Source organism: Podarcis melisellensis (assembly GCF_964234715.1).
Source record: "Podarcis melisellensis genome assembly, chromosome: 3".
NCBI lineage: Eukaryota > Metazoa > Chordata > Lepidosauria > Squamata > Lacertidae > Podarcis > Podarcis melisellensis.
Genome location: NC_138530.1, coordinates 39,921,027 through 39,947,056, shown reverse-complemented (window position 1 = coordinate 39,947,056; position 26,030 = coordinate 39,921,027). Strand labels below are relative to the sequence as shown.

The 26,030-nt window shown below is 43.5% G+C and overlaps 1 protein-coding gene and 1 long non-coding RNA gene across 12 annotated transcripts in view; one reads left to right on the top strand and one right to left on the bottom strand.

The window, feature by feature from the left end:
* Nucleotides 1–2,614, top strand: part of BIRC6 (baculoviral IAP repeat containing 6) — a 140,963-nt gene extending 138,349 nt beyond the window's left edge. For all 9 annotated transcript variants that reach the window (XM_081905331.1, XM_081905329.1, XM_081905327.1 and 6 more), the window contains 2 exons: nt 326–460; nt 1,936–2,614. In XM_081905331.1, coding sequence (XP_081761457.1) covers nt 326–460; nt 1,936–2,115 — 315 coding nt within the window. In that variant the 3' untranslated portion in view covers nt 2,116–2,614. The remainder of the gene's footprint in view (nt 1–325; nt 461–1,935) is intronic.
* The window catches only part of LOC309366660, a 35,657-nt gene that overhangs the window by 3,195 nt on the left and 6,432 nt on the right, over nt 1–26,030 (bottom strand). For 2 of the 3 annotated variants that reach the window (XR_014166830.1, XR_014166831.1), the window contains exons 2-3: nt 7,021–7,134; nt 2,754–3,620 (exon numbers count right to left, since the gene is read on the bottom strand). This is a non-coding gene — a long non-coding RNA (uncharacterized lncRNA). Of the gene's footprint in view, nt 1–2,753; nt 3,621–7,020; nt 7,135–26,030 lie in introns of those variants that run through there. The other variant, XR_014166829.1, reaches the window with a different exon arrangement.

Sequence of the window (26,030 nt, the reverse complement as noted above, 5' to 3'; positions counted from 1 at the left end):
CATATTAAGCACATTATTTCAGTCAGTTCAGATATATATGGCTTTTCCCACAAAAGAAGGAAACATTGCAAAGAAATGAGGACATTCTCCCAGGTATATTATGATACCACAGAAAATGATCTGTCTAAACAGTTGTTACTTTTGCATCATACAGTTGGCCATTTCTGGTATCTAAATATGGTGCTTTAACTTCAGATTCATGCAGCAGCAGAATAATACAGTCAAAACTTGTCCGTTTGTTAGCAGAGGGTGCACAATTAAAATGGTGTTACAGTTCTGTAATTTGTACCACTATCTTTTTAACCTTCAATCTGCCTTTTTACAGGTTATACACAAACACTTCTACTTGAAGAGAGTAGAAATCATGGCTCAGTGTGAGGAGTGGATAGCAGATATACAACAGTACAGCAGCGATAAACGGGTAGGCAGGACTATGTCTCATCACGCTGCCGCTCTAAAGGTAAGGTTCACAGATGAGATTACTGCCCATGATTCAGTAAAACCTTTTTGATGCCTTACTACTAACTTCAGTCATAAGAGCTGTTAAAAGCACTCACTGCACACTCTCTAAAGATGATGGCATTTTACAAAAAAAGTAAATAATTTGCGACCACATTTTTCTTGCTGCTCCTCCCACCACCATATGCCCTTCTTGTAATTAGAACATACTGGAATGCATCAACTAACTTGCACCCATTTTTTATTTAAAGCAGTTTTCCCCTGTGTTAACTTTGCAGTTGTAGAAATAGGATCTGTGACAAAAAGGGAGTTCATCTGTGTCAGGGGAGAGTGGCAGCTATGTGTCCCTTCCATCTTGCCTCCATTAGTGATTAATAAGGCACAGCTAAGTTTTCCCATTCCTGCCAACAGCAGCCAGTGGAGAGGAGCAGGGATGTGGAAGCTCACAACCCAGTGTCATGTCATACATTTTGCCTTACTAAATGTTTCAAAGGGTAAGAGGGGCAGCTGTGGGGCCTGCTACTTTCAACAACAGGTTGGCCAAATCACATACTACCAGCTTTCGTTGTTGGTCTGGTTATATTTTCTATATTAATATTTCATTTTGAAGTTAGTCCTCCAACTGTCCACCAAAGCCATTTAAATAAAACATTGTTGCACAATGCCTATAGCACAAGAAATCTATGGTCTGCAGAGGTTGTTGGACTCCAACTACCATCAGCCCCAGCCAGCATGGGCAAAGGTCAAAGGTGATGGAAATTGTAGTCTAACAATATCTGGAGGGCCATAGGAGCCCCATCCCCCTGCATAGCCTTATGCAATCTTGGCATGTGGATGGAACAGACATGGGCAATGGCAAAGTGTTAATCCACACAAACATGCATGTTCATCACTTTGATGTCTGCAAGTATGAATGTCAGCTGCCCAGTCATCGAGGTATAGGGCATGCAATAGCTTCACTAAGACATACCCTAATTCATTTTTTGTGTGGTTTAAATACAACAGGCAAAGTTTGTAGAAAACCAATGGCATAGTTCTGCACATTGCAGGCACATCTATACGCTAGTCTATAACCCTGTTCAAGCATTATTAGAACTGGGCTTAAATAGCTCATATGGTGCTGCTGTGCCTACGTGGTGAACCCAACCCAACATCCCCACCCACGAGTTTGTTGCATTGACCCGGTCTAAAGGTTCAAAGTGGGTTCTACTGAAATCCCCTGTGCTGCTTTCAGAACTGGGTCTTGCTTTATGATATGAGCACAAAGACCTGCTGCACAGAGTTACTCTTAATTAATAATCTTCCTGCAGCTCCCACTAGTAGGGAATAGCAAGAATAACAATGATCACCACATGAAAACTCCAGATCTTTTATTGCAGCAGTTTCTCATTTTATCTGTGAAAGTATTGCAGTATGACTGCGCCTAAATTGCTGTGAGTGAGCCCCTTTCCTCACTATGAATTTGTATGTGCACAGCGTCACACAGCTCAACTGCGGGAAGAGCTTCAGAAACTCCCCTGTCCCGAAGGCCTGGACCCAGATGCTGATGATTCAGCTGAGAAATGCAGTGCCATGACAAGTGCTGAGGATGCTCTGTTGCACGAGCAAGTCAAACCGAGCAGCAGTAAAGACCTCCCAAGTGACTTCAAATTATGAGCTGCGTTGACATGGACTTGATAGACACACGAGGCTTTGAAGCACAAGCCAAATATGTCAATATTTGTATCTAAGAAGCTAATTATGTAATAGGTAATGAAACTATACTATGCCCTTCAGGATATACAGATTAATTCAAGATGATCTTTTATTTACCTGTACAAGAGTGTAAACTTTTTTGTGCTTTTATTTCCAATTGTGAGAACCACTGATTGGTATGTTTAAAAAGTTATGTATACAAGAATGGATAAATCACTGCTATATAAGGGAAGCTACCTTAGGAAAGAATGTTTACTGAATGTTTATAATTTTTTTTTTACTTGTAGAGTGAGGGCGGTTGTAACAAAGAATATATATTGGTCATTCTTACAGCTACTATTTAAAGTCGGACAGTTTTCACTGAATTTGATAGATTTTACGTTTGGCCATATCTCCATTCTCATATTTGATTTCTAAAAAGAACCTCCTGTATACTTCAATAAAGGTCAAATGGACATGCTCCCTCTTATGATTTACTGGTACCTTTTTTAAAATAATCTGCCATTCATTATAGTTGGAGACTTGCACTTGTATGACTGAATTTATTACAGTCAACATATTTAATTTTATGCTTAACTAATTCTAAAAATGCGGATGAAATAAATGCACATGGTTTTACCTCAGCCAAAATGTGGACTGCTGGATTCATCTTTCATAACTCTTTATTAACAGCTGGGTGACTTCTGCTCAAGAAGAGCAAAAGGATGTTATGACAATGAATTCATTAAGTAATTTTACACGAGGAAACCCCAGTGGAAGTTGTTACCTTCTGGTCCTTCCTAATGACTAACACCCATTAAAACATAATAGTCTAGTTGTGGAGCAATTGTGTTAGTTACATATTATGTTTCCAGAGCTATCTGTCAATTTTTAAGCAGTTTGCTGGAGACACAATATTGCATACTGAAGAATTTTGAAGGTTTCTTATCTGGTTCAAAGGATCAGGCCAGGTGTGTTGTGGCTTCAAGATAAAAGCAGCAGCCAAAGAGTCTCTAATTTTCAGTAATATCTCTTCCTGTGGCACTTAAGGCCACAAGAACAATGTTGATCAGTCATTGCTTATCACTGGCCATGCTGGCTTGGGCTAACTGGAGCGCATCAACTTCTGGAGGGCCACCAGTTCTCTAGCCCTGTGTCATATACTCTGTGAGCACTTGGGAAACCGCAGATGGCAAAGCACGTTAGCCCTAGTGATGAAGCACTGAGGTAAACTGTTATGCACATGGGCGAATTAAACACAAATGCAAGCAGAAGGTAGGTGCTACTCATTTTTTAATTAATCAGTTGAAACTGAAATAAGGACACAGCAAAGGACACTGTGTATGCCAGGAGCTAAATTGCAAGTGGGGTGTGGTGTGGTATCCTAAACAGTTCAAGACCTGAAACTTAGAGGAGGTAATTCTGTAGAAACTTACAGTTCATGCTGCTCTCCTTTATCAGGGAAGCCTTGAGCGGCTGCAGTTAACCTAGACAGAAATGGGACAGAAAGTAATTACAGTTATACACTGATGAAGACCACAGTTCAGACCTAGCAAGTGGGAAAGTCAGCTAGCTTATAAACAACTGTAGGATTAGCTTTTTCCATGTCACTGTAAATTCAGCTTAGGTTTTAAGTTCAAGTAAGCATATGGAGTTTCAAGAACCGAGGCAAAGAGTGGTGATGTGTGAAGGCATTACTAACAAAAGTTAACAAGTAATTTCATCCATCTACGGTTGGACGGAAAAGTGAAAATGCTGATAGTCTAACAAAAATATGTATTGCTATATCCAAACATGGGAAAGTTGCCAATATAATTCCAATTTTTAAAAGGCAATCCTGGAAGTAGCAGGCCTTTTGTTCCATGTAAATTGGCGGGAAACATTATTTAAGATAAATTAATAAACATTTAGAAAAACAAGTATTGCTGAAGAAGAGCCAGCATGGCTTCTACACATGAATGCTCTATCTGTATAACCTTTTGAGAGAGTCTTAATAAGCATGTCCTAGGGGTGAGTCTGTAGACACTGCCTACTTAGACTTTCACAAAGCTTTCAGTGAAGATCCTCTCCAAAAGTATCTGGGTCATGTCCCATCATCTCTGGCCCCTGGCCATGGGCTAACAGGAGCTGGAACCCAACGGCATCCACTGAGACACATATTTGACAAGCTCAATATAAGATGACAATCTATTAAGAATCAATAATGAATTTAAGAATAAATGGACAGAAGAAAATAGAGTAAGACTAAATGGACTGTTCTCACAATTATATAAAAAGTGGAGTCCCCAAAGATCTGTAATGACTTGTCTGCTTTTTAACTTGTTCAAAAATGACCTAGAGTTATGGGTGAACAGTGTGGAGGCCAAGTTTGCTGATGACATCAAATTATTCCGGTTACTAAAAACAAAAAGGCATCATGAATAACTCCAAAACATTCCCTCCAAACTGAGTTAAAAAAACAAATGTGTGTTAATGTGAATAAAAATGGTGTACACTGGGGCAAAAAATCCAAACTTCACATTGATACTGATGGATTCTAAGCTAGCACTAGCTATACAGGAAGGATATAATTCTGATGGATAGCTCAATGAAAATGGTGACCCAGTATGCAACAGTAAAAGGTATTTAAAACCCCAGCCAATTTCATAATGCCCATTTGGAATGCCATATTTGTAGCCTCTGCATCTGAAAAGGAGTATTGTAGAACTGGGGAGAGTGCAGAAAAAGGGAAATCAAAATGATCAGGAGACTTACATGGCAAGGTTACAGTGTTTGGGTCTTTTAAGTTGGGGGGGGAAACAAGTTTGGAACGACATGCTAGAGATTTATAAAATTGTGCATGATATAGAGAAAGTATATAGAAGTGTTTCTGCCTCTCGTAATACTAGAACCTGGTGTGATCCAATGAAACTCAATGGTAGGATAGACAGACAACAGGAAAAAGCCAAGTACTTCACAAAGCATATACAGAATTCACTTTTACAAGGTGTGGTGATGGCCACCAACGCAGAAATATTTAAAAGATTAGACAATTCCTAGAGAATAAGGCTATCATTGCTACTAGTAATGTTCTATCTCCAGGATGAGGGGAAACATGCCTCTTAATAGCCTCTAGGAAACAACCAGAAGGTTGGTGGTTCAAGCCCACCCAAGGACAACAGTGGGCAGGATTTCTGCATAGCAGAGGGGTCCCTTCCAACTCTACCATTCTATAAATAGCAGGACGGAGCTACTGCGCTCATGTCTTGCTTATTTGCTTCCCACAGGCAACTGATTGGCTGCTGTGGGGAAACAGGATGCAGGACTAGATCCAAGTTTGGTTTGATCCAGCAGGGCTCTTTTGTTCTTAATGTTTCTAGGGAGCAGGGAAAGACAAGAGGCTTTTATCACTAATTGTTAGAGCTAACTGTTTAAGTGCGGTTGCTTAAGGTATTGCAACATGTAAAAAGCTCGTTCAAGCAAAGTGTTGTTGGTTTTTAAAACATCTTCCTTATATAGCTACAGCCCCCCCACAGCCATCGTTCATTGTTCACTGAAGCCGAAAACGTGATACCATACATTTCAAATGCATGTTAGTAATTGTCTAGGAATTTTCATGACATAATTGGAAATTGGGACAAAGGATACTTGTCACGCATTTTAATTATTAAAAGTTAATACAGGGGATATGTCACTAAATACTCATGGTTTTATGGATGTTAGGAGTGAAGTAGCCTCAGCTCAAGGAATGTGGAGAGATGCATCACTGGTTTTGACTGACATACAGAAATTTGAGGGGGTGTAGATGAGGTTCTTCTTAAGATGCCCTACAGATTTCAAAGGCAGAATTTGAACCTGAGTTCTGCTTCACAGCACAATCTCTTAGGTCAGTCATATCAGGAAAATAAAGCCTGGGGGTGGGGGTGGTTTTCATGGGACTGCAACATGCAGGGAGAGGAAGTTTATTTGTTCCCTCCCAAGCTGTAGTCCTAAAAAATAAAACGCCATGCATTACAGTTAGCCCTTGAAAAGAGTTCCCATTGCACTAATGAGAACTTTTTCCCTAAGGCTAACTGCAGCCTGGAGGAGGGGATTTTTGTCAGTACTGTGTCTGGGAAAGTTTAAAACTCCTCTCTATGTGCACTGTAGCCATGATTAAAATGCTCACCTGCATCTAGAAGGGGTTTGCGCCTCCTCCCCCCCCCCCGCCCATTTTAAACCCTGCTGTGTATGCTAGCCACACAATGTGTTCCTTTGCCTCTGGCTTCTGTGTTATAGTGAGCTAAGGAATGCATTTGTTTTTTTTACAAGATCTTTGCATCCCCATAATCAGCTGACTAAACAGGGATGCTATGAGAGAGGAGTGCAGCAATAATCATACTACAGGTCTTAAGGGCTGCAGGTACCAGAATAACTGCATTCCACCAAGCCCTGAACTTTTCACCCAGTAAACTCTGTGGCAGACACTGTCACTCAAGTCAATCTCTTATACACGGTAATTGAACTGTTAAATTATTACATAGTCATGTCTAGATGGCTGTTGCCCATTACAAATTAATCATGTCTGGTGTAGAAGATGGGATCTGGCTAGGTTTACATGATTAATTTATCATACATTTATATTCTTATGGCCATATCCAGCACTCTTAATTCCAATTTGCTAGTTGCAGCCATTTCTCTGATTATTTAAACACAACCACTCACAAACGCACAAAATGCCTATTAGCCTACAGTTTTTCCATCCTTCCTTTTCTTCCTACCATGGCTTTCATTCTCAAAGCTTTTTAGTTTCAGTTAGCATCTCAATATCTCAACTGTGGTGACATGTCATCGCTTCAAGATGTGAGTTTGAGAGAAAAGTTCTGAGCTTTAAAAGCAGTTCCTACAGAAATACCATTTAATTCTTACCTGTTTCTAGCTGAGACAGGAAGGTAAAAGTTAACAGCCAAAACACATCAGTTTGTGAAATCTTGGTTTTTATGGGACGAAATGCTGCCATTCTCTTTTTCCTCATCTGATTTTCTGAAAAGTGACAAATTAAGGTAGTTACACAATGATGCACCATCTCTCAGGTCATAGTGACTTAGTTGCTCTTCCAAGCAGAATGTGCTTAGCACATCTTTGTACACAAGATAAAGTAGATTCGGGGAGGGCAGGCTGGCTTTATACACGCCTCTAAGGTATCATAGTCATTATTTCTTCTCCCACCCCCGCCATTGTGGTATTTTACCATGCATGGAGTTGCATGTGTGAAGCGCTACCAGATTAACATGTTTCTGTATTCCATCTCTGCATAAAACTGTAAAGCATATTTGGCGTTATTCTGAAGGTGGCTGCTTTGCCTGTGTGTAGAGCTTTCCTGGGAAAGCTTCCTTGATTGACCAACATTTCAGTTTCCCATGTTGGAAACCCTACCCATGAATAAGGCATCCAGACTAAGGCTGGTTGGGAAATGTGTGTCAGGTATTATTCACCATCAAGGAGGCCAGACTTATCTTGTGCTTGGTCCCTTGGCCCTTTGAAACTGGATGCCTGAGAGGTTTTTATGTGTGTCACATGAAACATGAAATCTAGGCCAGTGAAGAAAAATATTGTTTAAATGCTTAATGAAAACAAAACTTAAGTCAGAACCAAAGATATATTAAAAAGTATATTTTCACATTACTTTTTCTTTAATGAACATGCATGCTTCATTTTGTACCGATGGCAAAGCTCCAAGTAACAGACATGTCCAGAAAGAAATATGTTGTTTTTTAAGTACTTAAATGAATGGGACATTTATTTTGTTTCTCTTTCTAAATCTTCTTAATTTATGTTCGTCTTCTGAAAGAGAAAACAAACAGCCTGATCTGGATTTCTGAACTGAATAAATTGAAAGAGACAAAATCCTTGGGTTGTTAGCTTATGCTTTTATCATAAATTATATTAACTAGATTTATATTCCAGTCCTCCAGGGTTTAAAATAATTGTCATGTTATGGTAGCAGTCAAGGACATGAACATCGTGATGGCAATAGTCAAAACTTCTTTCTTTAATCAGTATTATATAAATAAATGAGATTTTCCCCTATTCGTTTTCGTTAGTTGCAGCATTTTAGTTTTCCACATTCTCCAGAATTAACAAATCCTTAAATGTTATGCTGGTTCCCAAGAAAAATATAGATTTGTACATCTCTCAATAATTAGTTATGAATTAAAACAAAGCATGTCACAAAGCATTCATTGTTATGTGAAGAAGTACTTCCCCTTGTCTGGGACATTATGATCCTCCATCTGGCCCTGAACTTCATCACCTCATAAAAATCTGCCCTTATTTATCAATATGTGCACAAAATATTAATTTCACTTGGAAAGTCTATTTTTTAATTCTCCTAAAAGAAAAGCAATGATGTCTATGGTCAGATGTCCCAACCCAGTTAGGGGCCACACACACACACACACACACACACACACACACACACACTGCATCTTACCCCAATCCAACCCAACAGTCAGGGATTCACATTCTTAGCTGGTTTTTTGTTATTTTTAAAAACCCCTATCACTACTGATGAACTGTTTAGGTAGGTAAGCAAAAGTTTGATAGTTCTTCAACTCTTTCCATGACAAGCAGCTGATTAGGGCAGTCTCAGTTTCTGTTACCTGGCCACTATGAGCACACTTTCTGGGCTACTGGGTATATGGCCAGGGCCCGGTGCAGCCCAACAGAACTCCAAATAACCCCCAAGATTCCTCAGTGCACAATGAAAGTAATGAAAGCTAAGGTTCAAGATGACTCTCAAGGCAACACTGGCAGTAAGCTAAGCCAATCAGACACAACCTTTGATATTGCAGGGCCAATGAAACCAGCAACAGGACATGTTGAGAAGGCTTGCTGCTCCAGTATTCTCATTGACCCCACAACCCTAAAGCTGGTACCTGAATGGTAGAATTCCCTGCTACTTTCACCCTGGCTCTAGCAATATTTAAAATTAAAATGCTAGGCAGCTGAAGCCTCAATGGAGCTTGCTAGAAGAGCAATTTGCAGAGAGTGTGGGCTAGCAGACTTGCCAACTAGCCTGCCTGCCTGCAAGACAGAGGGAAGGGGAGAGAGAGAGAAGTGTGGTTGCTGTCACTCTTCATTAGCTTTGAGGTAACACTTGCAACATTAAAATGTTAGCTTGGACATTCCTTAGGGTGCCAATCTATCCTGTATGTAACATCTACATGAAACCGCTGAGCGGGGTCATCCAAAGTTTTAGAGCAGGTTGTCAGAAATTTGCTGACGACACGCAGCTCTGCTTCTCCTATACATCTTCCGGTGTGGCAGCAGATGTGCTGGACCTTTGTCTTGCCTCAGAAATCGATTGGATGAGAGCCAACAAACTGAAGCTCAATCCAGATAAGACTGAGGCACTGTTAGTGGGTGGTTCCTCAGACTGGATGGGTGGGAGGTTGCCTGTTCTTGACGGGGTTACACTCCCTCTGAAGGAGCAGGTATGCAGCTTGGGGGTACTTCTGGGTCCGTTGCTATCATTTGATGCTCAGGCGGCCTCAGTGGTGCAGAGTGCCTTCTATCAGCTTTGGCTGGTGGCCCAGCTGCGCCACATCTGGGCAGGGATAGTCTAATTTATGTCGTCTATGCTCTGACAACCTCTGAGTTAAATTACTGCAACACGTTATATGTGGGGCTGCCTCTGAAGACAGTTCAGAAACTTCACATTGTGCAGAATTCAGCAGTCAAGTTGCTCACTGGGGCAAGATGGTTTGAGCATATAATGCCAGCCCTGGTCCAACTGCACTGGCTACCAATTAGTTTCCAATTCAAAGTGCTGGTTTTGACCTATAAAGCCTTAATCAGCTCAGGGTTGCACCTCAAGGACCACTTCTCCCCATATGTACAGACCCTGACCCCGCAATCATTATCTGAGGCCCATCTTTGTGTGCCGCCCCCATGGGAGGTGTAAAAGGCGGCAACACAATAAACAAGGCTTTTTGCAGTGGTATTTTGTATTTTTATATTGTGAACCACCCTCTGATCTTTGGATGAAGGGCAGTATACAAATATAATAACAACAGCCACAACAACAACAACACCTCTTTCTGCAGGGTAGAGTATCTTTGAAGGATTGATATTGCTATCTTTGTAAGATGGAAGGCACAACTCAATTGTCCCCTTTTCTCAGGGGTGAGACACCTGTGGCTCTCTAGATGTTGGTTGGACTCCCAAAGCTCTTCAACCCAGCCAAAATGAGCAATGGTCAGGCAACTTCGGGAGGAGAATATATTTTCCATACCAGCTCCCAGAGAGAGGGGCTCACCAATGAGTTTCAGCTTAGCTTCCCCTTCAAAACAGATGCATTTCCCAAAGGTTTTATGATGTGCTGAAATTCTAGAACCACTTCTAAAAATGGCTAAAGGGAGCTCTTCTCCACAAACAGAGCATGTCTCTGTCTTGAGTTGCCGCTGCTGCAGCAGCTCTGCCTCACAGGGATTTATTTGCTACATTAAAGAAAACAGGTACATCCAAATCTCAAAGCAATGGTGAGGAGAAGGTGCACTTGGCCTGGCAGGCTCATCAAGCAGTGATGTGGTCACCTCATGTTTTTAGGAGCTAGTAGGCAGGCTTCTGGGACGAGCTTGCTAGGGAAAGAGAAAACGAGATAGGAGAGCATGAGGGCATTGTGGAAACAGTGGTGCATTAGTGGCAAGGAAATAAAGCATGGATGAGCAGATAGGTAAGCACTGGGAAGTGGGTGGTCACCTTGACCAGCCCCTCTCAAACCTGACAATGCCTCTTGCTCAAATAGGTTTGCCTTATGTTATAAAGAGCTGCTGTTTGAGAAAGACAAGCCAAAGTCTTTAGGGCATTAATTAAATTGCTCTTTTGTATTGGCTGAAGCAGCCTAAAGAGCTTGCCATGAGCTTAGGGAAGAGGGAGAAGAAGAAAAAGCTTGCTTAAATCTACTTCAAGTTTGAAAGGACACAGGATTGCTCCACACACACACACCATACACCTTCTGCCTCTCATACCACTCCCTCAATTAGGTTGTGAAGCCTCTCTTCATTTTAAGACATCCTTCACGTATCTTATATTAAAATAGGTTATTTCTTGAATTAATTAAAAGGGAGAAGCGGGGTGAATTTATAAAGAACAGAGCACATTTAAGTGGCCAACTACGTCCAAGCACCTTTTATCCTTACAGTAAAGCAATTAATCACCATAAACTCATTTTGTCTAAAAGCAGTAGCAATAGATTGTTCCATTTAAATCACTTTATTGTCCAGTCTGATGTCAGATCACCTAAATAGACATGCTTATAAATTCCTTGTATGGGAACATTGTATGTTTTGAAGGTTAGTTAGGATGGGAATGTTTTGTGCCTGTTGCTGGCAAGAGCTACATGCTTTAATTTCTGCAAAAATTATACTTCCAAGGTTTATCAAGATGGGTGGCGCACATATAAGAGTCTTAATTGGCAAAGTCACAACCTAAGACCTGGAACGAGATGCACTCAGGATATGTCTTTAACAACAACAAGAGCAGCAGCAAAACTCTCTGTTTCAATCTAAGAGCAAAAATCCACTCCTTTCTGTTCCTGCTCAAGCCTACGGAATGAGCAGCTAATGGGGAACCAAAGCAACATTTGGTGAGATCATGACAAAGTTTAAAGGTTTGAAGCAGAAGAAAAGCAGCTGCAAATTATTCTTACATACTGGCAAAGACTAGATCTCATCTTAGTCATTTTACATTAGGTACTGGGCAACCTGTGGCGCTTCACATGTTGTTAGACTCCAACTCCTATCAGTCCTGGCCAATAACCCATGGTTAGGAATGATGAGAGTTGTAGTCCAACAACATCTGAAGGGCTACAGATCCCCAAACCCTAAGCAGCACCAAAGACAGATGAGACAAAGAGGGTTAATGCTCTAGAGCAGTGTTTCCCAACTTTGTGCCTCCAGCTGTTTTTGGACTACAATTCCCATCATCCCTTGCCACTGGTCTTGCTAGTCAGGGATGATGGGAGTTGTAGTTCAAAAACAGCTGGAGGCACAAGGTTGGGAAACACTGCTCTAGAGTTCAGTCATACCCGGTGGCACTTTTGGATGGCCTCAAGATGTGCCTGTATAAAACAAAGAAATCTTCACTCTTGGCTAATGTTCTACTGGGCTACTTAACAATATTGCTGAGGTTGTCGGTAAACTTTTATTCTGTGATCCTAAAAAAAACAAATTAGCCTTTACGATCAGAATTTTTTTTGGAGGGGTCGTTCCTAGAGATATCATTCAGACCAAACCCCCTCCCATCATAGAGTAACTGCAATAAATCAATTTTTAGAGAAAGTTGCAGCAGTCCTGTACTGTTTGAAATGTTTTTCTTTCTTCTATTTTGATTAACAATTGCATCTCCAAGCTTTTGTTCTTGATAGTGACAAAAAGTGACAGGCTTCACATGAAGCCCCATCACTATTTACTACAGCAGTAGAAATCTGGCAAATTATTTTAAAGCAAATAAACACAGCTGTAGGAAACATTTCCCTAGTTTCTTCTACATTCTACAAGCTGGAACTATTTTTTATTCCCTCCCCCTCTCCGAATCTCATTTTAAACATTTTTCTGTCAAATGCACTGAAGTTCAGCCAGGGAAAAACATAAAACCAGTCTGGAGAAAAATTGTATAAATTTGCATCTGCAGAGAAAGACTGCAGACAAGCTGGAATGGATTCAGGAGAGTGTCACAAGAGGAACAGGTCTCCAAGGCAAGTTGTGTCAAGACAAGCTGAAGGAACTGGGTCTGTTTACCCTGGAGAAAAGAAGATTAAAGGAGGCATATGCTGGCAGTTTTCACAGATCTAAAAGGATCTCAAAAAAGAAGAGAGAAGGAAGTGGTACAAATTGCTAATTACAGCCACTCAGGATAGGACAAAAAGCAAAAAACCTACAAATATTAAACTACAGGAAGATAGGTTAATCATAAAGAGAAAAACATTGTTTCTGTAAGCAGTTCAGCAAAGGAGTCAACTACTTAAGCCAATCATTGGGTCACCTTTCCTAGAGATTTCAGTGAAAAAGCTGAACTGGCAACTATTGGTGCTGTTCAGACGTATTAGGTGGAATTCAATGAACAAACATTCCCATTTGTCCAGCTTGCCAGAGAGAACGATTCCCCCCTCTACTCATTTGCTGGTTCTGGGGTACTCCCTATCCCAGCAAGCCAATTTCAGGGGTGCACAGGAGGAAAGCTGCATTGCACAAACAGAAATCCTTCCCCAGTTCTTCCACTGACAGAATCTGGCCCAGAACACTGGTGGTGGTGTTCTGCATGGTCTACTATCGAAGTCACTCATGCGGAGTTATTCAGATGTTCCCCATTTTGAAATTTGCAGGTGTTAAGAATTCCAAAGTACAGTTCTGTCACATTGCCCCTTATGTGTCATTCTCCCTTACTATTCAGTTTCTCTTTATAGGTGTCTGGAGGATTTTTTCTGAAAGGCAGAGCAGTAAATAATCTAAATAAACATATGTAACTCATGGAGACCAGGTTGGCCCAGTAGACTGGGTCTCTGGAAAAAAAATATTCCAGGCCTACTCCTCTATTGGTTCCCAAGTGGGTAGGCCTGCTGTCCACCTATGGGTGGACATGGCATCCAGATAATGTCTTTCCATCCTTCATTCTTCCTCTGGCTCCTTTTACCTCCTCCAGCCCTTAATTAATAGCAATGCTGCTACAATCATCTTCACAGCCTCCTGACTGCGCTTTCTAGGTTAACAACACTGAACTACACTTAGGGATTGTCATGCACTGCCTTCCCCCTTCCTTCAGAAAAAAAATGTTTAACAACACCTGGTTACTTTGCAGGACTTGTGTAAGTACCTACAGAGTCTCAGCCACATTCCTGCAATATGGGCACAATGGTGGAATTTACCTGCAATGGCGTTTTTTAAATGTAATTTTTAAAATGTTTGCAAAATCAGAAGAAAACCACACAGAGAGAGAGAATATGTTAGAAATATAACAATGCACTGAATGGAGTTTTTCTCCCCGTCTCCTAATACTAGAACTAGATGGAGCAACTCCCCTAAGAAAAAGGGTTGCAACATTTAGGACATTTAAGTTTAGAAAAAAGGTGACTAATAGGCAACATGACAGAAATTTCAGGACAGATAAAAAGCAAGTACTTCTTCATGCAGCACACAGTTAAATTAAGGAACTCTCTCACACAAGAGGCCACCAACTTTGATGGCTTTAAAAGACAAATGGACAAATTCATGGAGGAGAAAGCTATCAATGGCTGCTGGTCATGACAGCTATACTCTGCCTCCACAACCGAAGGCAGTAATGCGTCTGAATACCAGCGGCTGGAGACCACTAGAGGGGAGAGTGCTCTTTGGCTTGAATCTTGCTTGAGGGTTTCCCAGACATCTAGTTGGCCACTCTGAGAACAGATGCTGGACTGTAAGAGCCATTGGCCCGATACAGCAGGTTCTTACGTTCCTACATCCTTATCTGCTTTCCTAAATGCCAGTCATTGCTATGACTTCAGTAGCTAGAGACACTGAAATATGGGTACAGCCTTGTTCTCACTAGGTAAGGACACCACTGTTCTACCGGGAGATGTAACTGAAAGTCTTCCTCCCAAGATCAGGTAGAGAGTAGAAGTGTTTGAAATTTGAAGCTGGCTGGGAAGAAGGAGCCTTGAGGTGTAGTTATATTTTGGGGGCTGTTAATGCCTGCATTCTTTCCACTTCCTCTACCAATAAATGGTGTGTGTGTGTGTGTGTAACAAAATATTACAAGATTCTCCTCAGAAAGGTAAATATGAAAAAACTTTCCCTGGAGATTAGAACTGCTCTGGAAAGCATCCTTAATTTTTTAGCAACTTTCTGATGAATAGTTTTTTTAAGAAGAGCTTCTGAAAAGTAGTAGAGTTTTAGATGAAGTCATGGCAATATAGATTTTTTTTCAAGGGCATATACTTTACTAATCTATTTCTCCACATTAAGTGGGAGGGGAGGGAAACACTGCAATATTAGCTGAGGGAGAAATAACATTAGCTTTATTTAAAGTTCAATCTAATTTTACCTCATTTTGTTCTCAAACCCATGAAGATTACAGATGTTTGGAATTCACTCACGCCCAAAGAAATTATGCAATCTATTTGTGTAAGTATCTAAGGATTAATATTTGTAGACACTGATCCTTTTTGCGTGAGTCAAGCTAGTACAGTCAAGAGAATTCGCCAATCTCTTTTTATTTGCTGGTGAAATGTAAGTATAATTAAAGACGGAAGGTTCCAGAAGGTGGACATCTTGTTCAAACAACTTTCAAACACCCTACCACAGCTTAGAAGTTTTGATAATACTCAGCACAGTTTTTTGACATTGTATTAACTGCCAAGCAGCCAGGCACTGCAAGAGCAAGCCCACTCCAAATTCATTTCCTTTGCTTGTTATTGCCCTTCCCAGGGAGAGGCAGGAAAGACAAAAGGTACCTTCATGATGCAAGAAAACTAGACTGAAGAAAATACAGCCTTCCATGGGAGTCAAATAATAGTAATGTTCTTGTGATACGACTCTGGCCCCCTCCTCTACTGCTTCTTTGGTTGCTTCTCAGTGAGAATCAAAGAAAAGAAGAGGGATGCCAAGCAAACTCCCCAGGAGGACTTCTCCATAGGTCTTCCCTCTTGACCAGGCTACAATGAAGGCTCTGAGGGCCATCTTCAAGTGCTATTTGGTAAAGGAACAGAAGAAGATGGGCAAATGAGTATCACACTTGTGATGCAGAAAACAGCTACAGCATAAAAAGCTGGCACAAGACGAGTGGGGAAGAGTTCCATGGCCATGGAACCACGATACAGTACTTCTTCTCCCTTGTGCCCCACACCTGACTGACCTAGTGGGTGAGCAAACTAGGAGAACCTTCAAAACAGATCTTAAGAGTGCAGGAAATAGGGGTACAGATAGTCTAGTAAAAAAAGCTTGAACTCAACCCATTTGGGTTTTACAAGTTCAAAACCAGCACTTTGAACTAGTTCTGGAAACCCGCCAATAACCAGTGCAGCTGTTATAATAAAGGTGTTGCATATGTTAACCACCTCACCTCCAACAGAACTCTGGCAGTTGCGTGGTGTACAGAACTTTAGTATAACAACATCTGGAGGGTCACAAACTCCCCACCTCTGGTTAAGCCATCTTGCCTTGGGTTTACTATCATATTTCTGTGAAGAGGATGATCACTGTGGTTTGGTCTTAACACAATCCCTGGCCAGAACCTTGGAACTGACATAAACAGTGTTAGAAATGGAGATATGAAAGCTAGGAGCTAAATGGCACCTTAAACCTAGGTTATGAGAGCAACAATGGACTGTCTAGGTGTGCTTTTTTTAAAATAACTATTCTCCAGTCTTCAGAAAGTAGCTGAAAGCAGGGAGGCTTCCACTCTGCAGTTTTAATCTGAAATCTTAGGTGCAGTACTGTGTCCAGAGCTCAGATACTGCTCGCACTAATGAAATTCTCTGTCGCGATATGCGCCTAGAACAATGGGAGTTTCGAACACCAGCCACAAACCTCAGGGGTGACATTTTTAATGCAGTGCACTTTTGGATGCAGAAATCTACACAGAAACGACCTTGAATATAGTCCTTCTATGATACCTGCAGAGTAGTAAACCATGTCCCCACATTTCAAACACTTGTCGTTAAATTTTATTTCTGTATGCAAAAAATGTACACAAAGTGTCTGGAACAAAAATGACCTCAAGAACTATATTGATTTTGCCATTAGGTTACAGATAATTTTCACATATTGGAGTAACAAACAAAAAAATTCCAAAATTAAAAGGTGGTGGGTTTCCATGAGAGATAGTTGTTAAGGGATTTGCTTCTTGATACAGGACCAATCTGGGATGTACTGAACTGGAAAAACTATATCTCACCTTCTCTCACCTCACACACACAGGATGTTGTAACCTAGATTTGTATGTGTGTGTGTGTGTGTGTGTGTGTGTGTGAGAGAGAGAGAGAGAGAGAGAGAGAAGGAACAGTTGAGATAGGGACAGAATTCTGGGTTCTGCACCTGCAGGAAAGTGTCTTCACAGAAAGCTTTCTGTCTCTAGAGATCTACTGTGTTGAATCAGATCTCTCTTAATATCTGATGTGACTGTCTATTGGAGTGTTTTAAGCTCTGCATTCACTTACGCTCAACCTGTGCACTGGTAAATAAATTCAAGTTTTACAAAAGGCCATAAACTGCCAGTGATCTCTTTCCCAATGAAACCAAACCAGGGCAAGTACTCTACTCATGTAACTTCTCACCAGGAAGAGGAGCAAACCTAACAGTATGAAGTGAGACACATGGTAGCTCACTGGGAGTGCACACAAGAAGAGCACTGGTGACTCAAAATTAAAGATATATCTAGTCCGTAACCCCCTTTCCCACAGTGGCCAACCAGAAGCCTATGATAAGACCACAAACAGGACTTCAGCATGACAGCCTTCTCCCACTGTTGTACCTCAGTGATTGATATCAGAGACACAGTGTCTCTGGTCTTGGAAGTAGCATTTGGCCATCACTGGAAGCTTCATCCTCCATGAAGTTGAACTTGAAGAAATTCCACACATTCCTGTTGGAGTTTTTCCGTTCATTCCTTTTTGCTGCCTTCAACAAGGAGGAATTAATGATACAGAAATGTTATGTGCTTTGGAATGTGGAGCCAATCCAGTTTTATGAATTTGTGCTAGTGAAATGGATTGTGAAAGCTATTTATTTAGGAAGAGAGCCCTTGCCCCTCTGTCAAGAGTCCAAGCCCTTGGCAGGATCATTTCCTGGAGATGAAATGGCTCCTTTCCAGATTGTGCCTTGGCAGAGATTTGGGCTGTGCTTGGCCCTACGAGATTCCTCTTTACAGGGCATTATTTAATCAGTGAGTATAATGATAATGTAATTATTGTACTTAATGCCTCATATTTTATACTGATCATTTTCACAGATCATTGATAACAGTTTTATAGAGCTTTACATACTTGTTTTTACAAGCTGTTACACAAAATAGGCCTCTGGAATTACAGACCTTTGGATAAACACCCAAAGAATTCTGTAATAGACATTGGTTTTGATCTAGGGATCCTCACATTCAGTAGCATGGAATCTGAATTTCAAGCATATGGGATTTTCGGTAGTTAGAAGGAAGGTTCAAACAATTATGTACTCTTGCACATGAGCAGCTGTGCTCATTATCATGCACTGTGGATGCCCAGGACGGAGGTGAGAAATGTTACTTTAGTGGTCACCAATCTTTGGAATTTTGAAAGCACCACCCACTCTGATTGCTTCACTCCCTCTCACTACTTTTTCAACAACCTGGTGCCCTCCAGTTATTGTTGATACAATACAACCAGCCAGCCATGCTTCTAAGAGTTGTACTACAACAGCATGTGTAGGGCATTCCAGGTTGGCTTAGCATGATGTCTGGATTAGCACTTGTGGCTTGTTTCTCTCTAAAGCACAACGTAAAGCCAATAAACAATTGTACTACAGTCAGGTTAAGTTAAGGCAACCTCAAATTGCCCCAGGTTGAATTGGGTTGACCAGAACTGAGCTGGGACTGTCAAAAGGTGAGTGATCTGCATGGACCTCCTTCTAACCCCCTAACCAGATTTAATTATGGTTTAAAACCTAGGGTTGGGGACACAAAGAGACAAACACAGGCAAACTGCATGATTCATATTTGCATTTTACATGTAACTTAAGCACACAATCCTAATAATGTTTATTCAGAAGTAAGCCTTAATTACTCTCTTGTAAGGGTGAGAGAAAACTGAAGATGGATAAATGACCATATCCAGAGCCCCTTCAGGACCACCACAATAGGATGGATTGGATGGTAGTAGAGAATTTTCCCTTTTCTCTTCCTGGGATAAAACTATGTTGCTTCCGTTGATTCCAATACATATGTCATTTAGAGGCTTGGTGTGTGTCCCCTCTCGCTCCCAATTTTCAGGAGAATATGGGAGGAATACTATGGTTCCATCCTGGTACACTGAATCAATGCCCTGTTTAAAACTGGTTCAGAAGATTGTAAATGCAGATGGCAGGGCAAGGAAAGCTACAGCAGTGATGTCATGATTTATGGCAATCATTTCAACAATTTCAGATAGCAATAAAGCAGAAATAGTATATATGCAATTGTCAGGGAACTGACATCTAAAGCGCCGCAGGTGCAAAGGCTCCCTGAGGTTGAGAGAGCAGTAGCAGCGGAAGAGGGAACCAGTAGAGGGCGAGCAAGAACTCCAAGGGAAAGTGAGTCGGAGGGATGGCTCAGAGACGCTTCAAGCGAAACCAGTGGGGAGGTCTCAGGACCTCCTATAGGGACACCCACACCTCGACGGAAACTGTCACGCCGAGAGGCCAGACGACGTGTTTCCGTTAAGGAGCTTTTATGTTGGAAACGTTTCCGAAAGCAGCCACTTTCGGATTCTACTAGTGATTGACGCAGCCATGCTGGAGGGGCTCCGTCACAGGCAGAGGTTTGAAAACCTGATCAAACTCTGAGGGACTTGCATTTTACGCACAAGCAGCTCATCGTCCCATCACAGCAATCCGAAAGTCACCGAAAGCCAGCTTGTGCAGAGAGAAGCATCATGAGCAACCCAGCCGGAACCGGGGGTGCAGGAGCAGCTGGAGGGGGTCCAAGCCTGGAAGAAAGGTACAGAGCGTTGGAGATCCAGTTGGCGCTGCAAACGGCGAGGCTTGAGGAGAGGAGGGCTCAGGATGCAGAAAAGGGAAAGGAGAAAACCACCCCGCTCGCCAGAAAGGTACCAGGATTGGTGCAGAAATTCGGGGGGGATCCCAGGAACTATCATGCCTTTAGAACAGAGATGCAATACGCTCTAAACTTGCAGTTTGATGACTTCCCCGACGAGGAATCGCGAGTGGCGTATGTGATTGGCCATCTCGAATCCGGGGCGAAAGATTGGGTTAGACCCCTGATGGCAGCGAATAATGAGATCTTAAAGGACACGAGGAAGTTTTTTCGTGCCATGGACCTGATGTTTTCCAGCGATATTGAGCAGGGGGTTGGGGCGAAGGCAGTTAATGGCTTGCCAGCAAGGAAGCAGATCTGTCCGTGAGTACTGGACTGAATTTACTATGCTGATTCATAAATTGGGGTGGGACCTATCGGCGGAGCCCATCCAAATGCTTTTCGAAGAGGGGCTTTCTTCAACCGTCAAAGATGAGCTTTCCCGGGGGCCCAGGGCGGAGTCTATGGACCAATTAACCAAATCTGCGCTGGCCATAGGAGCGCGCCAGGAGGCGAGGGCTTTGGAAAGGCGGGAAGGGAAAGGAGACCGTTGGAGGGAGTTCCGCATTCCAGACATTCCAGAGCCATCTTTCCCGCCGGCAGAGCCGATGGAAGTTGGAACAGCGCGGGCGCGCGCAGTTTCAAATCCCAGTGAAGGGCGGAAGAAGGAGGGAAAGAGCGCCAAGAGATGTTATCTCTGCCAACAGCCAGGGCACTTTGCCAGAGTCTGCCCACAAAGAAAGGAATGGCAAGGGATGGCAGGAGCTGTTGGGGGAAAGGAAGAGGAAAGCAAGGAGCAAGTAAAAGCCAACGCCTGGCTGCCACCGTCGGGGCACAGCAGCCAGGCCAAAGAGCAATGAAAGTGCCCATGCCAGAACCTCCCAGACCTGCTTTAGTGATAGAGGTGTTACTAGAACTGCCAAACGGACACCCACTAAAGGTCAAGGCGCTTTTGGATTCAGGCAGCTCCTGTAATTTCATGAGTAAGGAGTTTGCAGCTGAGCACCAGATACAGACCATCCCTTTAAGTAACCCCTTGCAGGTGACTACGATTGACGGCAGAGAGCTGTTGGGGGGAGAAGTTAGCCAACAGACTGTCCCGATGATAATGAGAGTGGCAAGGCACACCGAACAGATAGCGTTTAATGTGGCCATCCTGGGAGGAGCGCCCATCATTTTGGGGATGAGCTGGCTGGCGCTACACGATCCGCTAGTGGGCTGGCATCAGAGGGTGGTCTCCTTTGGGTCAGCGCATTGCCTAGAACACTGCAAGGAGGGGAGGGTCTCGGGAGGAGACAGAGTCACCCTAGCGGGGATGGAAGTGATGGGCAAAGGGAAGGTGCCCCCGCAATACGCAGATCTGAGCAACGTATTCAGCGAAAGGGAAGCAGACAAACTGCCACCGCATAGACCCTTTGACTGTCAAATCAACCTACTCCCAGGGGCCCAACTCCCAGTAGGCAAGCTGTACGCCATGTCAGACAGGGAGATGCAGGAGCTGAGGGAGTTCATTGACAAAAACTTGAAGCGAGGTTTCATCAGAGAGTCCCGAGCGGTGGGGGGCAGCCCAGTGTTCTTTGTGGACAAAAAGAACACAGACAAACCGAGACTGGTGTGTGACTTCAGGGCCCTCAATGCAGTGTCGGAGCCCCTGGCTTTCCCTATGCCCCGAATTGATGACATTTTGACCAGAGTAAGGAAGGGAAAGATTTTTACAAAACTGGACCTGCGGGGGGCGTACAATCTGATACGCATAAGGAAGGGAGATGAATGGAAGACCACCATGTTTACCCCTTTGGGAGCCTTTGAATACCTCGTTATGCCCTTCGGTCTACAAGGGGGCTCCGCCTGTTTTCAAGCTTTTATAAACCACGTTCTGGGACCTTTGCTCTACAAGAACTGTGTGGCCTTTTTAGACGACGTGTTGGTGTATTCGGAAGATGAGGAACAGCATGTGAGGGACGTTCGAGAAGTGTTGGGCAGGCTGCAAGCCAACCAGCTGTGGGTGAAACTGGAGAAGTGCCAGTTTCATACCAAGGAGGTGGAATTCCTGGGGTACCGCTTGTCAGACAAGGGATTGGCCATGGATCCAGGCAAGGTTCAAGCGGTACTGGAATGGAAGACACCGAAGACCAAGAAGGACGTGCAAAGATTCTTGGGGTTTGGGAACTTTTATCGGAAGTTCATCAAGAACTTTGCCCACTTGACGGCGCCCATCACCGACTGCCTCAGCAGCAAGAAGAAATTTGTTTGGACGGTGGAGGCGGATCGAGCCTTTGAAGAACTGAAAAGGGCTTTCGCCTCGGAAGAACAACTTCTGCATGTGGATTTACAAAAACCCATGAGAGTGGAAACAGATGCATCCGACCGGGCTATAGGGGCGGTCCTTCTTCAACCGGGGAGGAGTGCGTCGGAGTGGAGACCGTGTGCATTCTTCTCGCGGAAACTGAATAAGTCCGAGAGGAATTACACGGTGTATGACAGGGAACTACTTGCCATTCACGAAGCATTCCGGAGGTGGAGACATTTATTAATTGGGGCACAACACAAGGTGCAAGTGTGCACCGACCACAAAAATTTAGAGTATTGGAGAACAGCTCGAGTGCTCAACCAACGACAAGTGAGATGGGCACAGGAATTCTCCAAATTTAACTTTGAGATTTGTTATGTGCCAGGCCCAGAAAACGTCAGGGCGGATGCGCTCTCACGCAAACCAGAATATTGGGAAGGGGAGGAGGTGATCGAAGAGAGACATGTCATCCCGGAGGACCGCTGGGTGTGTGGGGCGGCGCTGGTGGGGCAACGGGAACTGGTGGAGGAAACGGAAAATGATGAATATGCCCAGGATAAGCTCAGAGGTCTCAGGGGGGAGGGCGAGAGCCCCGGAGGTTTTGAGGAAAGAAATGGGGCATTGTATTACAAAGGGGCACTGTATATACCCGAAGGTGAATTGAGGGGGAGAGTACTCAAGCAGTTGCATGATAGCCCCACGGCGGGACATTTTGGGCAACACAAAACCATGTGGTTGGTTACCAGGGAATTTTGGTGGCCTAAGGTGAGGGAAGATGTAAGGGAGTATGTAAGAGGGTGTGACCAATGTCAGCGAGCCAAAGGGGAAAGAAGGGCGCCGGCAGGGTTATTAGAACCTTTACCCACACCAGAACGGCCTTGGGAAGCGATATCAATAGATTTTATGACGGATCTGCCAAGGTCCAAGGGGAAAACAGCCATCATGGTAGTAGTAGACCTGTTAACTAAGATGTGCCATTTTGTAGCATGCTCACATGCAGTCACAGCGGAAGAAACGGCGAAGTTGTTTGTGGAACATATATTTAGGTTGCACGGGGCTCCCTCGAGGGTGATCTCAGATCGAGGCAAACAATTTACTTCCAGGTTCTGGAGGAAGCTCATGAGCTTGCTACACGTGGAAGTTAATTTTTCAACTGCCCGGCACCCTGAAACCAACGGGCAGGCGGAAAGGGCAAATGGCATTCTTCAACAATATCTTAGGTGTTATGTCAATGACAGAGAGAACGATTGGGTCGAAAAGTTGGCGTTGGCAGAATTTGCCTACAATAATGCGGAGAATGTGTCCACAGGGATGAGTCCCTTTTTGGCCAATTACGGGTGTCACCCCAGGGCATTTCCAGGGGAAGGAGGGGAGAGATGGAGCGTTCCAGCGGCTGAACATTTTGTAGAAGAGATGGAAGCCATCCATCAGCAGCTCCAGCTCAACTTAGAAAGGGCCAAGGCACAATATAAGAAGCAGGCAGACAAGAACAGAAGGGAAGGTGAAACCATAAGGGTGGGGGATCAAGTGTGGTTGTCAACCCAAGGGTTGCCGTTCAAAGGGGGTTGTAAGAAACTGAGGCCCAGAAGATTGGGACCCTTTGAGGTGATTCAGCAGGTCAACCCGGTAGCTTTCAAACTCCAATTACCCAACCACATGAAATTGCACCCAGTGTTCCACAGGTCGTTACTGTCACCATACAGGGGGGGACGTGAAGGGGAGCACGTCAGGGGACCAGCCTTGGAAGAGAGGGAACGCCGCAACCATGTAGCGGAAATCCTCGATTCCAGGTGGAAGGGTAATCAGGTGGAGTATTTGGTGGCGTGGGAAGGGGAACCGGAGTCAGAAAACACCTGGGTAAGTGCAGAGGAAGTCAATGACGAGGTTTTAACAGAAACGTTCCACCAAAGGTTCCCGAGGAAACCTCAGCCTATAGCAAGGTTTAGGAGGGAGTATTTCGGCACCACCGATGAGGAAGAGGAAATGGAAGGGTTCGCGGAGTCGGAGTTGGAAGATGGAGTGGACTCTGATGACGAAGAGTACCTAGAGAGTAGGAACAGCAACAAGTGGAAGGAAGTGTTCGCGACGTCGGAAGATGAGGGAGGTTCTTTCAGGGGTTTTACCTCCTCACCGCCAGTAGGAGAGGAGACGGGAGGGGGTGAAGGGGGCCCTGGAGGGGAGGTGGATGTCAGGGAACTGACATCTAAAGCGCCGCAGGTGCAAAGGCTCCCTGAGGTTGAGAGAGCAGTAGCAGCGGAAGAGGGAACCAGTAGAGGGCGAGCAAGAACTCCAAGGGAAAGTGAGTCGGAGGGATGGCTCAGAGACGCTTCAAGCGAAACCAGTGGGGAGGTCTCAGGACCTCCTATAGGGACACCCACACCTCGACGGAAACTGTCACGCCGAGAGGCCAGACGACGTGTTTCCGTTAAGGAGCTTTTATGTTGGAAACGTTTCCGAAAGCAGCCACTTTCGGATTCTACTAGTGATTGACGCAGCCATGCTGGAGGGGCTCCGTCACAGGCAGAGGTTTGAAAACCTGATCAAACTCTGAGGGACTTGCATTTTACGCACAAGCAGCTCATCGTCCCATCACAGCAATGAATAAATATACAGCCTTTTTGATAGCAGATCTTAGCTTTCAGTGCAGCAAGGGAACACACACTTTGGAATACTGGAACACTCTGTTGTTAAAGTAAACAAGGGACACATTTAGAACTAAGTTCATTTGTCAAGTTGACAGGGCTTGGAAGCTCCCTGCATGCAAAATGAAGGAGCATCTGGCTATCAAGAATATTTAAGCTCTTGCCTAGTTATCTCTCTTATTCTTTCATCTCCTAAAATGAGTGAAAGGTGTTAAGAAGCATCACTGCATAAAACATAAACAGGTCCTCCAAACTCTGTTGAGGAGTCCACAGTTTTAGATGCAAGACGATGAAAATCAAACACCCTAATGCAGAAGATCACGTTTGGTACCAGCGATGGGCAAAGTCCTCAAAGCTTACCCTCGTTCCAAGGAAACGAAATGCTGGGTAAGCGCCTGGAACCCCTGGAATCTCACACTGCTTGGCGATTGGGGTGCAACAATATTATAATTTCCTGTGGCATCAGTTTCTTACTCCCTGAACTGCCATGATAGCTAGTTGGAGAAGAAAACCAGAGTTGTTCTTAATTATAATTGCATTTATTGTTAAATCACTTTGGGAGATTTCCTAGGAAGCAATTAATAAATGGAAATAAATACATGAATAAATCTGCAGGTGCTTTGACCACCTGATGTCAAGCCTTGGGGGTTTGTAATGGTTAAGTCAGGAAATGAGCCATCTTCCTACTTTCTGCCTCAGGTAGCAGGCTAGCCATCTCCTCTATATATACTTTGTGGGTCTTCTCCAATTTGCAGTTTCAGTAGTAGCCCCTATACTGATAGCCTCCTGCAGATTTAGCTGATTATTGAACTCTGAGGTGTCTCCCCTTTGCTTTTTTATTTTTATTTTATTTTACTAAACCTAATGAGGTTTTGACAAGTTAAGTGTCTCTAAAGAACTGACATAGATCTTCTTCCTGGTTCTATGACCTTTAACTTAAAACTTAAGATACATATGAGCTACTTAGATGTATTGTTACTACAGTGGTACCTCGGGTTAAATACTTAATTCGTTCTGGAGGTCCGTTCTTAACTTGAAACTGTTCTTAACCTGAGGTACCACTTTAGCTAATGGGGCCTCCCACTGCCGCCACGCTGCCAGAGCACAATTTCTGTCCTGAAGCAAAGTTCTTAACCTGAAGCAATATTTCTGGGTTAGCGGAGTCTGCTACCTGAAGCGTATGTAACCCGAGGTACCACTGTATTGGT